Here is a 14434-nt window from a genome sequence, read left to right as displayed (position 1 = left end):
AATACAAAAAACTAGCCGGGCGAGGTGGCGGGCGCCTGTGGTCGCAGGTGCTCGGGAGGCTGAGGCAGGAGAATGGCGTAAACCCGGGAGGCAGAGCTTGCAGTGAGCTGAGATCCGGCCACTGCACTCCAGCCTGGGCGACAGAGCAGGACTCCGTCTCAAGAAAAAAAAAAAAAGAACATAAGCTTAATTTTCATAAACATCTTTTCCAGGAGCAGCAAGCTAGCCCTCTTTCAATACCAGCAAAATGGAGAAAAGGAAAATCTAAATAGTATCCAACCCAGGTTTTCCAGATTTTCTCAGTTAATTCCCATTTTTATGGTCACTCTGCTCACTGAAAGGCAGAAAAAGGGCTTAAAAGCCTCTTTCAGAGAAGGCAATACCATTTTAGTCCTCCACATCCTTCATGGTTTTCTCTACCGGCTTAGCTGTGCTCAAAACAAGGACTTATTTTTCCTTCATTTAGATATTCAGAATCTAGGACATCATAAGGTTGAGGATGTTTTAGAAAACAGATAATCTTCTGGCATGAGAAATATCCTTAATTAGCTACTTTTCCTCAAAACTGGAGGGGGGTGAGTATTGACATTTGGGTAGCTTATGCAATTCAAGAGCTTCTGTCTTCTGTCTTCAAGTATTGCCTTATGTTAGAAATAAGTTTCCAGAAAATAAATGTCAAAGACCAGACACTCATGCTAAAGGCTAGATGCTTCCGATCCAAACTTATGAACTACTCCTACCTTTCCTAAAAGGGACTGTTACATGAGGTGCAAATAAGAATGATTAATTCATTTTCTGCCCAGATATAAGAATCAATTCATAACACTTTCCTGTTTGGGTGAGCTACTGGGAAGAATAAACAGAAGCAGGACGGAACTCCACAAAGTTCCACTGTGCTTTTGTGCTTTCTCTGCTACACTGTTATATGGGAGTTCCAAGGCAGCAGGGTCACACGGGATGCTATACATCAGTGGTCTTCAATCTTTTTGGCACCAGGGACTGGTTTCGTGGAATACAGTTTTTCCATGGACCAGGGCAGGGGTGGGGAATGGGGGATGGTTTCAGGGTGAAACTGTTCCACCTCAGATCTTCAGGCAGTACTGAAGATTCTCACAAGGAGCGTGCAACCTAGATCCCTCAGCTGTGCAGTTCACAACAGGGTTCACACTCCTGTGAGGATCTAATGCTGCCACTGATCTGACAGGAGGTGGAGCACAGGCGGTAATGCTCGCTCACCTGCCTCTCACCTCCTGCTGTGTGGCCCTGTTCCTAACAGGCCACGGACAAGTACAGGTCTGCAGCCTGGGGATTAGAGACCCCTGCTATACATGACTGTATGGTGCAAAGCACTTCTGTGGCATGTGGTTTAAGCTCAGTGTCATTTGATGGCCAGAGATCCACTTGAAGATCCCCCTTTTTAGTAGACCTTGTAGGATGCTAACATTTGGGGCCAGATTCTCCTTAGTGAAATGAATGCTATGGAGCTAAGGCTGTGGTGCCCAGCCTGGCTAGACATTTGCAAAAAGAGAGCAGAGACTGGCAGACAGCGCCAACTCTCAACAGAATCTTTTGATTAAAATGCCAAGTTGCTATAAGGGTATCAGTAACATCCTCACCCTTTAGCAGGCAAAGGAGGCTGGGGATGTGAGAAAACAAACTCTGATCCACCTGATCCTCTACCGCTTTTTGATTCCGAGAAAAAAAAAATTGTTCAGTAACTCCAGCTGCCTGAACAGAAATTACTTCCTGAGGAGCTAGAAGCCCTGACTGGAAAAGAGCTCTGGGGGATTATGGCATGGGAGGAGAGCTGTCAGGCATCAGGCTTAAATGGGAAGGACCCACGCTGACTACAACAGTACAAGTGACTGCTTGAGTGGCTCCATAACATGGAAATGGCAATCGTATGTTCCAAAGACAGAGTTACTGTTTTAAGGACAGGGGAACCTTTGTATAGATTCTCAGTGAAAAGCTTATTTTAAGGATGTTTGCTGAAATTCCATGTTTTTCACATTTGTTTTCAAAAGAGCAGTGTCATTCATATATAGTACATGAAAAATTACAATATTCATGTTTTTTAGGTACAAAGTCATACACAAATAGAGGAGGAATAATTTCAAATTGCAAACCATCCCAGCATAGAAAGAGGGAAATGAGACTGTAGATATGGATTTGTTAGGTGATAGGGATTCTTTTTTTCTATATATTTTAATATATTTTCCAAGTTTGAGCCACGGGCCAAGGATGGGCCTGTTCTCTGTCCTGCCTAACACCCGACAGAAGCATGGGTGACCAATCCCAGAACCACAGTTGGCACTGCGGAGTTTTCCTATCTTCTGACACCTCCTTGCAAAATGTCAAGTGTGAGATGCTAATACTGGCCCTCTCTTTGTTGGAGGAGAAAAAGCATGTAAAAAGACAACTGTCCAAACCATGTGGCTACAAAGTTCTTTTCTGGCTTCCTAAGATATTTACTCTATTCTTCTATTTCTAGAACTTTTCTAAGTTGGAAGATTTCAAATGTGAGAGAGTGTTAGATCCAGGTTGAGTAAGGATTTTATCAAATACTAAATGATGATCAGAGACGGGAATAATCAGCCTAGTTAAAAGCATATTCAGCACAATGTCACAATATACCAGATCCTCGTATAAACAGCATGGATTACATTAACAGGCCTCCCTGGGTGAGTAGCGTCTCTTTTGCCTACCTTAATGCTCACACCATGGTTATATAACCTTTTGAACAGAATTGGGAAATTCCTCTGACCCTGCCCTGCTTGCTGATAGAGTTGAGCCAGTGGCTGGCAGGGGCATAATCTAATAGGCGAAACTGGAAACACACAAATTCACAGTCCTCTTGTCTTAGCCCAGAGACTGCACAGGCAAGGAAAGAAAGACTCGCCCCGTCTCCCTCCTCCCCTCCTCTGGCCTAAGTTGCTGCTGACTTCACCCAACAGGCACCTGACCCTCCCAGATGAGCTGGGAGGGGCTAAAGCCCGGTGCGGCCATGGTGGGGGTGGAGGTACAGGCAGCAAACAATATTTAAGATGCTGACTTGTGGAGCATTCGGACTTGGGAAGGAAAGCTATAGGCTATCCATTCAGCTCCCCTGTCAGAGAGTCAAGCTTTGAGAAAGGCTAGCAAAGAGCAAGGAAAAGAGAGAAAACAACAAAGTGGCGAGGCCCTCAGAGTGAAAGCGTAAGGGTCAGTCAGCCTGCTGCAGCTTTGCAGACCTCCAGGCTCCCCTGAAGGAAGAGCCTTCCTCACCCAAACCCACAAAAGATGCTGAAAAAGCCTCTCTCAGCTGTGACCTGGCTCTGCATTTTCATCGTGGTCTTTGTCAGCCACCCAGCATGGCTGCAGAAGCCCTCTAAGCGCAAGACACCAGCACAGCTCAAAGCGACCACCTGCTGTGAGGAGGTGAAGGAGCTCAAGGCCCAAGTCGCCAACCTCAGCAGCCTGCTGAGTGAACTGAACAAGAAGCAGGAAAGGGACTGGGTCAGCGTGGTCATGCAGGTGATGGAGCTGGAGAGCAACAGCAAGCGCATGGAGTCACGGCTCACAGATGCCGAGAGCAAGTACTCTGAGATGAACAACCAAATCGACATCATGCAGCTGCAGGCGGCACAGACGGTCACTCAGACCTCCGCAGGTAAGGAGACGAGTCCCCTGCGGGAGCGTGGAGTGCCTCACCACCTACAGCACTGCTTCTACATATCCTGGTCATCAGAACCACTACCGGGGCGCCTTTTGGGGGTGTACTTTCCCTTTAGTAAAGGCTTATGCAGTATTTCCTTTGACTGCTAATGCTGTGTAAGTTTACCTCACACCTTCACAGGTCTCTTTTATACACACAATGTTTCAGCCTACCATCTTGGAGTGCTGAGACATTACATGGTTTGCCCAAAGTGACCCAGCAAGTCTTAGAAGCAGGGTTCAAGTCTTCCTGATTGGTGTAGCTCTGCTACTTCCTCACCAATAGCTGCAGGCTATATCTCAAGAAATTCCAAGGAAGCACCAAACTGTAACAGCTGTTCCTCTGGAAGCAAAGTTTTGCCAGAAACAGTTCTCTGGTATTCCTAAGATCTACCGGGAATGAGCATTAGTGAAATTTTGTGTCCACTCTCTGTAAACATAACTCTTCTCATTGCCTCAGAGTTAAGTGTAGAGACACGTAGCCATGTGAAGAGTCCCTTTGTGTTCAGGAAGGATACGGCTCCTTAAGGTTCCTCAATTGTGACACGTCTACTTTTTTCCATGGTCTTAAATGAATTTCTCCTAATACAGGACTTTTTAAATGCAATGCTGAAATATAGATTTTTAATAGGCCAAAAATAAGATAAATTTAATCTTTCTTTTGCAAAACAACTTTTATTTCTGGTTAACTCAGCTCAGGTGGGTCAACATGAATTTATGGTTTAGAGATTAAAAATTTGGTTTTCTGAAATTATCAGGAAAATATTAGTCGTAAGGAGCATATCCGATAGACATGTCATTTCTTGCTGATATAAAAACCATTGGTCCCATTATAAACTATATGAAGAACAAAGACATGATCAGCTTCTATTGACTAAGTCAATGGTTGCCCTCAGCTCAATTTAAGAAAAAGTTTTAACATGAAACCAAGCTTGAAAATTGTTACCTGAACCAACACGCACGAATCACTTTCTAAGCATGGACTTCCTGGCCCTCAGCTTGGGATTAGAAAGGTATTCTCAGGCCATTTTCCAGACAAGTGAGTACTGATTTGGTCTGTGGGATGAAACCAGACGTGTGGAAAACCAGGCCAGACAGAGGAATCTGACTGTGCCAATTCCTGCTCATCCAAACAGAAGGTTTTCTCGCCATCCCACAAGGAGGTTCTTGGGGTCAAGTGCAGCTCTCCCACCAGGCCTCTTGCTCTTCTTGCCCAGGACATCATTCCTTATTTTTCTTCTCTATGACCAAGTGCTCGGTTACCCATATATTCTATAAGAAGGTAGCCCCTTAGAGGAAGCAGTAAGTTGGTGCTTTCACCACTAAGAGGAAATGAAGAACAGTGATGGGGAAGGCATATGTACTCTGCCTCCCTTTCCCAAGGTGCTTTGTAAGATAACCTAAGCGCCTCGGACAACTCCCATCTGCCATCTTGGTGCTCTTCTCTAAGGTCCCAGTGCAGCGGTCACCAAGAAAAGCACCCCGAGACAGAGCGGGCAGGAAGCTTCTCTTGGATATTAAGGGCTGCACTCTCTGAATCCTATCAGAAAAGGCTGTCTCTTCCACAGTGCTCTTTGATATTTAGAATACAGAGCCTAAATCCTGCATAAAGTAGCAGCTCCACGGCCCTAGAGTAAAAAAACTGGCCTGTCTGATGCTCTCATTTCCTTAACAAAACTTCCTGGGGGGAAGGCCTCAAAGCTTCTTCTGAGAGTTTTGAGGTTCTAGCTGGATGGAAGGGGAAAATATATAATAAACTCTATCTCCCTTAATTATGGTCTCAGGTGGCAGTAGCCACCACCTCTGAACAACAACATAAACAACCAACCAGGAAACATCAACAAAACCAGACTCTATGAGATACTCACGACCGATTTGTTATAGAGGCGGCTGTCTAAGAAGTCTGAATCTATCTGACAGGAGTATCTGTTACGTGGCCCTCATGCACTGTCACATTTCTAGAATTCATGGCCTAGCTATAGCAGAATAATTTATTTCAGAGTTAACCTGAAACCACCTGTTGGAACGTCCCACTAATGCTATCCAGGTGAAGGGCTTCCCTAACCCTCTGCTCCACCACCAGTGAAGCCAAAATACACCCCCTCTGGATCTCCTGATATCCACCTCTCCCAAATGCAGACACTGATGGGTAATTAACACCAGTGGGAATCTCAGGGTAGAAATAAAGGCTCAGTTTCTAAACATTCAACTCAGATGGAGCCCCGGGTCTAAATGCTCACCCCGTGGTTTGTTCTCTTGTAGACGCCATCTACGACTGCTCTTCCCTCTACCAGAAGAACTACCGCATCTCTGGAGTGTATAAGCTTCCTCCTGATGACTTCCTGGGCAGCCCTGAACTGGAGGTGAGGTTATTACAGTCACTGGCCACACCCTAATACCTGTCCTTCACCCCCTCAAGGGGACTGCAATAACAGGAACATTCACAGTTTAAAGAAAGGAAAATTTGGCTGGGCAAAGTGGCTCACGTCTGTAATCCCAGCACTATGGGAGGCCGAGGCGGGCGGACCACTTCAGGTCAGGAGTTTAAGACCAGCCTGGCCAACATGGTGAAACCCCGTCTCTACTAAAAATACAAAAAAATTAGCCAGGCATGGTGGCGGACGTCTGTAATCCCAGCTACGCAGGGGGATCGCTTGAACTCAGGAGGCAGAGGTTGCAGTGAGCCGAGATCATGCCACTGCACTACAGTCTGGGAGACAGAGTAAGACTCCATTTCAATTAAAGAAAAAAAAAAAAAAAAGAAAGAAAGAAAGGAAAACTCAAAACACAAGCAAACACACCAAACACCAGAGAGCTATGCAAACAGTTAAGTTTATGCCCTGCACTCCAAACCCAGGCATCTGTTTGGCCCCTTCAAATCATTATCAAACACCAAGCCTTCTAACATAGATCAGATAATTCTTATAACCACCACATAACTTAGTTTAAATCTCTTGCCATGTCTTAGAACAGCTATTCCTTGAGGGAGGAGAAAAGAAAACACGAAGGCAGCATCAAAAGTATCTGGATTTTCAGCCAGGCATGGTGGCTCACACCTGTAATCCCAGCACTGTGGGAGGCGAGGTGGGTGGATCAATCACCTGAGGTCAGGAGTTTGAGACCAGCCTGGCCAACATGCTGAAATCCCGTCTGTACTAAAAATACAAAAATTAGTTGGGTGTGGTGACAGGAACCTCTGGTCCCAGCTACTAGGGAGGCTGAGGCAGAAGAATCACTGGAACCCAGGAGGTGGAGGTTGCAGTGAGCCGAGATTGCACCACTGCACTCTAGCCTGGGCAACAAGAGTGAAATTCTGCCTCAAAAAAAAAAAAAAAAAAAGTATCTGGATTTTTCCCTTCAAGCTTCATGTGCACTCACCCCTGGGCCCAATTTGGATCGTTCTTCCAGAGCAGTGTACCATCCGCCCCAGCTCACCAGCAGTGGGGCAGCATCACTGCCCGAGTGAGCCAGTGTGACTGCGGGAGTGCACGCATCTACTGGCTCTGCAGGGACAGGAACAGGTTCGGAAGTCTGCCCTCTTGCTCCTGCCTCCTGTCCTGCAAGTTCCTCACCAGAGTATCCCCTCTGCTCCAGGTGTTCTGTGACATGGAGACTTCAGGTGGAGGCTGGACCATCATCCAGAGACGAAAAAGTGGCCTTGTCTCCTTCTACCAGGACTGGAAGCAGTACAAGCAGGGCTTTGGCAGCATCCGTGGGGACTTCTGGCTGGGGAATGAACACATCCACCGGCTCTCCAGACAGCCAACCCGGCTGCGTGTAGAGATGGAGGTAAGCACAAGGCCAGGGGCCCCATGACTGGACCAGTGCCACCACACATGGCTGCGTACGACTCTGAGGGTGCCATTCCTATTCTGATTCAAGACAAATCTGTATATTCATTGTGATGGTTTTCCTGCAAGTTATAATAGAGTTGAGGAAAAATAGGTATTTTTCCTTTCTGCACCTCCCAACCCCCCGCCCCCACCAACAAAAGTGGGGCTGCAGGTGGGACAGGAAGAGGCCAGACCCAGGCCAGAGTAGAGTAAATCCAACAGTCAGCTGTGCCAAACCTAGTCTCTGCTCTGGCTGAGCATGAGGTCCTTCAGGTACAAATCTTACTGATACTAGTTGGGGACCCTTGCTGAAGTTCTTAAAACATTCACTATATCCTCACGTTTCTCTTACAGCAGCTCTGTGTGGGATTCAGCAAAAACATAGCTACACCCTATAGGCAGGAAAGTGAGGAATATAGAGAGACTAATCAAGGCCATATGGTGAATCAGGAAAGAAGTTCGAGCCTTCTTTTCTGATTCCCAGGTTAACGCAGTAAACTGGAGGTAAACAAGTAATAAAGTCTTATTAGATTCACATCTATAAAAAGATGTTTGGCTATGGGGCTGTCAGGAGACAAGGGGTACAGAGACAGCATGAAATGGAGCCTGCTGCACTTTCTTTAAGGCTCTGCTCCTCCTGACAGGACTGGGAGGGCAACCTGCGCTACGCTGAGTATAGCCACTTTGTTCTGGGCAATGAACTCAACAGCTATCGCCTCTTCCTGGGGAACTACACTGGCAATGTGGGGAACGACGCCCTCCAGTATCATAACAACACAGCCTTCAGCACCAAGGACAAGGACAATGACAACTGCTTGGACAAGTGTGCACAGCTCCGCAAAGGTGAGACTTGGGGGGACCGGAAACGAGAAATTCAGGTGCAAGCCCATAATCCCACTTGAGGAGAAAGAGTGAATTATAACTGTACAGTTGATGTTCCGGCTTTGGTATTCTTTCTAATGCTGGCTCTAACTCCTTACCTGATGTCTGGTCTGTCACAGTCAACTTACTGGCACTGGGTCTGTTTCTCATGCCAGGTGGCTACTGGTACAACTGTTGCACAGACTCCAACCTCAATGGAGTGTACTACCGCCTGGGCGAGCACAACAAGCACTTGGATGGCATCACCTGGTATGGCTGGCATGGATCTACCTACTCCCTGAAACGGGTGGAGATGAAAATCCGCCCAGAAGACTTTAAGCCTTAAAAGAAGGCTGCCGTGGAGCACGGATGCAGAAACTGAGACACTTGGAGATTGGATGAGGGCAGATGAGGACAGGAAAGACTGTTAGAAAGGGTAGGGTTGAGAAACAGCCTATAATCTCCAAAGAAAGAATAAGTCTCCAAGGAGCACAATAAAATCATATGTACCAAGGATGTTACAGTAAACAGGATGAACCATTTAAACCCACTGGGTCCTGTCACATCCTTCTCAAGGGGGTAGACTGAGTGGGGTCTCTCTGCCCAAGATCCCTGACATAGCAGTAGCTTGTCTTCTTTTCCATATGATTTGTCTGTGAAAGAAAATAATTTTGAGATCGCTTTATCTATCTTCTTTAACGCTTAGGCTACATGAGGGCAAAACACAAACCCCTTTGCTAAAAAGAACCATATTATTTTGATTCTCAAAGGAGAGGCCTTTGAGTGTTAGAGAAAGGAGTGAAGGAGGCAGGTGGGAGATGGGTATTTCTATTTTTAAATCCAGTGAAATTAATATCTTGAGTCTACACATTATTTTTATTTTTTATTTTTTTTGAGGCGGAGTCTTGCTCTGTCGCCGGGACTGGAGTGCAGTGGCCGGATCTCAGCTCACTGCAAGCTCCGCCTCCCGGGTTTACGCCATTCTCCTGCCTCAGCCTCCCGAGTAGCTGAGACTACAGGCGCCTGCCACCTCGCCCAGCTAGTTTTTGTATTTTCAGTAGAGATGGGGTTTCACCGTGTTAGCCAGGATGGTCTCGATCTCCTGACCTCGTGATCCGCCCGTCTCGGCCTCCCAAAGTGCTGGGATTACAGGCTTGAGCCACCGCGCCCGGCCCACATTATTTTTAAAACACAAAAATTGTTCGGCTGTAGGTGAACTGACCCAGGCTGGACTTGCGAGGAGGAAACTCCAGGGCACTGGGTCTGGTGATCAGACTGAGCACTGCCCCTGCTCGTCTTGGTCAGGTACAGCACTGAAAAGGTATGAAGCACCGGCAGGAGGTGGACACAGTCTCTCATGAATGCTGGCACAAAACTGCCTTAAAATATTCATAGTTAATACAGGTATACCTATTTTTATTTACTTTGTAAGAAACAAGCTCAAGGGGCTTCCTTTTAAATTTTGTCTATAGGAAATGGCTGAAAACTGAAGGTAGATGGTGTTACATAGTTAATAATGAATGCTGTATATAAGCATCTCACTTTGTAAAAATAAAATATTGTGGTTTTGTTTTAAACATTTAATGTTTCTTTTCCTTCTACAATAAACACTTTCAAAACTTGAGTATTTTCTTTTTAAATTCTTACCATTACCACTTGGAGCAGGATAAAAAGTTAAATTTAAATCAGAGGGTGAGCAGTGATAGAGGCCTGGGGTTTGTTTTGGTGTTCAGGGCAACCAAGTGGAGAGCAGAAGCCAAAAGGGAACAGGTGAGGGACAAAAGGGCAGTAGCAACCAGGACAATTTTTCATAAAGGGGATTACACATCAGGGGCTGGGCGGTGAAGGCATCCAGCCTTATCAGACCCTCTATTCTACTTAGGATAGAGAAGCAAAAGCAGGCCAGCAGACCTTACCCTAATGCTCGGGGCTAACCAAGTAAAAGTCGTGTGTGTGTGTTTTCTAATAATCAAATAACCACTCAATACTCTGTCCCCAAGAAAGCAAATATATTTACTGATGTGTGAGCTTTAAGGAGATGGGAGTAGTTTATACTATATCTCAGTGTTAGCCCTGGTTTGGGATTACATCTGGGATTTAATTTGCCCTGTAGCAGATAGGTAAAAAAGTCAATAGGTTACAAGACAGATTGAACTAGTAACAAGAGAACAATACTGCCAACAGAACATGGTTTTTTAAAGCAAAGACAAAAAAATAAGAAATAGCTGCACAAGGCCGGGCGCGGTGGCTCACGCCTGTAATCCCAGCACTTTGGGAGGCCCAGGCGGGTGGATTACAAGGTCAAGAGAGCGAGACCATCCTGGCCTACATGGTGAAACCCCCTTTCTACTAAAAATACAAAAATTAGCTGGGCATGGTGGCACACACCTGTAGTTTCAGCTACTTAGGAAGCTGAGGCAGGAGAATTGCTTGAATCCAGGAGGCGGAGGTTGCAGTGAGCCAAGATTGCACCACTGCACTCCAGCCTGGTGACAGAGCGAGACTCCATCTTAAAAAATAAAAATAAAAATAAATAAATAGCTGCACAAAGATGTTTCTGTGAAAGGCTACCCTGTTTCAAATAGAATTTAGGGAAGTTGACTCAAACATGTATACTAAAACAAACTGTAAAAAAGCAGACAAATTGGTGAAGGGAAAATAAGAGTAGGAAAAATAAAAACAAAGTCTGTAGGGGTTGGGAGAGAGTTAGTAGTAAACACAGGTAAGATGTCTGTAATTTGTTGGAGGTAGACCAGGAATTTAGCTTCAAGCTCTCCAGTAGCCACTGTGAGGAAAGGAATTCAATCCCTTACTGCAAAGCGATGTCTCCAAGGCCCGATCAAAGTAGTGGCTCAGGGACATACAACCAACAGTGGGAAAAGACCCCTGAGAAGAATTTCCATGAGGCTCACCCACAGAACTAGGGTAGTGTTGCGAGCAACTTCCTTAACAGCAACTTTGTCTAGGGTTGTTTCTTAAAACTTCCTTCAGTACAGACGACAGTATACTACCACAACCGGGCTTAGGAAAAGCAGCTTTACAAAATCAGAAGTAAAAACTGCAAACGGAAGCAAAAAAAGAAAGGTAATGGGAAGATACAGGAGACCAGAAGGGAGGCAGAAATGCAAGCTGAGCTGACTTAGCTGAGGACACCCAAAGAGCCAAGCACAATGGCTTTCCCCAGAAACAGCATTCATTCATTCATTCATTCATTCATTCATTTATTGAGACAGAATCTCGCTCTGTCATCCAGGCTAGAGTACAGTGGCATGATCTTGGCTCATTGCAACCTCTACCTCCTGGGTTCAAGCAATTCTCCTGCCTCAGCCTCCCAAGTAGCTGGGATTATAGATGTGCGCCACCACACCCAGCTAATTTTTGTATTTTTAGTAGAGATGGGGTTTCACCACGTTAGCCAGGCTGGTCTCGAAATCCTGACATCAAGTGATCCACCCACGTTAGCCAGGCTGGTCTCGAAATCCTGACATCAAGTGATCCACCCACCTTGGCCTCCCAAAGTGCTGGGATTACAGGTGTGAGCTACCCCACCTGGCCTGGAACAGTGTTTTAAACAAAGGACAAGATCAATCTCCAGGGAATTCTGAGGACTTGCTTTCAATTATATTTGCTTACAAAGCTAAATAACCTTCTAGAGCACTTTTCCAGGCCTCTAACTACATCTTTCTGCTACAAATCTGCATAACTTTTAAGTTTTTATGATTGTCTCAAATATGGGGAAAAATTAAGGGTGGAATTAGGAAAGTTTCAAATAGGTCTCAAACAGGTGAGCAAGGAAATTAGTATGCAAAATGAGTTATCTGATCTTAAAGTGATCATACTTAGTTACCATATTTTCTATTAGTTATCATGTGAGAGCACATTACCTAAGCCAGAGATGGAAGGACGAAATGTGGATTTTCACATTTACTGTGTCTGATTTGAAACTGAAGCATGCCTCAGAGGACGGAATGTTTTTAATTGTTCCTACATGGTATTTCAGAAATCAACATTTTCTCCAAGTCCAATTTATTTGGGCAAAAACAGGATTCTATTTCTTTTTGCTAACTTTTCAAAGTGTTAAAGGAACTCTTTTAAATATCTTCTCAAAAGCACAGCTAGGAAAGGACTTGGCTGTTTGATCACCCTCTCAAACAAAGTAGACACCACACACAGCAGGCTCTATTAGCCACGGTGAAGGAACGGAACTTATTAGCTGGATGATTTTTTCTGAACTATCTGCAGTGAGATGAAAGACCATGTTAGCATTCACATGAAGATAATGAGATCCCAGAGTTGATATTCTCTGATAATCATTAGGGGAAGTGAACGATTCTTTAGGAGCTGGAGCTAATGTTTCGTGCTGCTTGTAATTTCCTAACAGCAGAAAATTTATTAAACAACCTATGTTTTCCACACAGAAGACTGAAAACTGTCTTAACAGAGGAGCAAACCTAACCACATCAGAGAAAAGACCATTAGATTTCAGATTATGCTCTGCCTTTTATATTCACAAAACACCATAGGAGGAAGATGCAGGCATCAATAGATTTAGTTGATAAAACCCCACTGTGCCCTTGGGTACCCTCTGAAGCCCAGGAACCAACACATTCTACTCCAGCTCTAGACAGCACTATCTAACCCAGACATAAAACCTATCTTCCTAGGCTGCCATGGCCACAGAATTGCTTCTCAACTAATTTCACTGGAACAAGAAAGGACAGGTCGGAAAACAACAGGAGCCCAGGTGATAAGGGTCAACAGAAATGACAATCATGGCTAGATTCCTGGGGAGAGCCATCTGCAACATGTCATTTAAACGTGCTGGCCAGACCCAGAGGCAGATTTCACAGAGCAGAAGTCTCCAAGTGACTCCAGTGAAGTGGCACCAGGCAGTGGGAGAAGAGAGGTCATTTTGCATGAAGGCGGCAATTAAAAAGGGTTTATGGCCTACCTGATGAGAGATTCTAGAATGGCAGGGGTCGGGCCTTTCTGGAACTCCAGTTCTTTGTAGTGTAGTGCTTTGGCATATGCTCGGCACTTGGCAGCTCTTTCACCCAGCAGAACAATGCCATTGTCATCTCTCAGTGGCAGGGGGCCCTGGAGGAGAGCAAAACCTCACAGCATAGGAAAATGGCAGATGGGGCACAAACAAGAGAAGGCTGTGTAGATGCTTCTCTCCTCCCACCAGCTGGTTCCCTGTCAGCCTCCATCTGGACAATGGGGAAAAGTCTCACCTTGTCACTGTGTTCCATGAATTCAGCCAAGTTTAAGAGGGTTTGTGTGACTTCAGCGATGTCTTGTGAGGTGAGGGCCAACTCGATGCTTCTGATGAGCTCATCCTGTTGATCTTCATTCAATTCAGACCAGCAGGACACAAACGCAGCATTGAAGAGATCCCTGAAGGCAGAGAAGGTGGAAAATGGAGAGACCTCCCATGCCTCTGCCTGCTGCCTCAAAGTCACACCCATCAATTCACTTTTGGCATCACTGATTTTGGTTATACAGACCAGTGCTATCCAAGAGAACTTTCCTGTCCAATATGGTAGCCACTGACGATTAAAGCACTTGAACTGTGTGGCAAGTGTCGCCAAGGAACTGAATTTTACATTTTATTTATTTTTAATTAAATTAACCACATATGGTTAGTGTCTATTGAATCTTACACTACAGGTACAGACACTATGATATGCAGGGACTTGGGGGGCAAGTGGCAAGGCGGGGAGAAGAGCAGAGCAAAGTAACTTTTCTCCAAAGGAATATTTCTTGGCAGTTTTTGCATCATTTCTCTTCACTGGAGGAAATGGGAAATGAATAGAATGGGGACTTCTGACATAGAAGTTGGCATTAACAAATGTGGAAAACAATAATGGTTAAATGATTCTTGGGATGTTTCTGGGACAATGTCTAAATTCTTAAGGTCAGAAATGTCAAAGGCAGCATCTGCAATTGCTTTCAAAATATAACCAGAACCCTTAGTTGGATGGTCATAAAAAAATGACAACAGGACTAGAAGCATTAGCAAATAGGATCCAAATCTGTAAGTTCTA

At 45.2% G+C, this 14434-nt stretch overlaps 2 protein-coding genes across 4 annotated transcripts in view; one reads left to right on the top strand and one right to left on the bottom strand.

The window, feature by feature from the left end:
• Nucleotides 1-14434, bottom strand: part of MTOR (mechanistic target of rapamycin kinase) — a 151048-nt gene that overhangs the window by 74179 nt on the left and 62435 nt on the right. For all 3 annotated transcript variants that reach the window (XR_002726332.1, XM_023191944.1, XM_023191945.2), the window contains 2 exons: nt 13622-13784; nt 13339-13484 (listed from right to left, as the gene is read on the bottom strand). Coding sequence is in view for 2 of the 3 variants with exons in the window: in XM_023191944.1 (XP_023047712.1) it covers nt 13339-13484; nt 13622-13784 (309 nt within the window). In the remaining variant the exon portion in view is untranslated. The remainder of the gene's footprint in view (nt 1-13338; nt 13485-13621; nt 13785-14434) is intronic.
• On the top strand, nt 3035-8933 carry ANGPTL7 (angiopoietin like 7). The gene is made up of 5 exons (XM_023191946.1): nt 3035-3649; nt 5956-6056; nt 7288-7482; nt 8171-8369; nt 8564-8933. Exons 1-5 carry the CDS (start codon nt 3280-3282, stop codon nt 8731-8733), a joined length of 1035 nt encoding a protein of 344 aa, XP_023047714.1. The 5' UTR covers nt 3035-3279; the 3' UTR covers nt 8734-8933.

Source organism: Piliocolobus tephrosceles, chromosome 1, assembly GCF_002776525.5.
Source record: "Piliocolobus tephrosceles isolate RC106 chromosome 1, ASM277652v3, whole genome shotgun sequence".
Taxonomy (NCBI): domain Eukaryota; kingdom Metazoa; phylum Chordata; class Mammalia; order Primates; family Cercopithecidae; genus Piliocolobus; species Piliocolobus tephrosceles.
The sequence above is the reverse complement of the archived record's forward strand: the minus strand, read 5'-3'. Positions and strand labels throughout refer to the sequence as shown.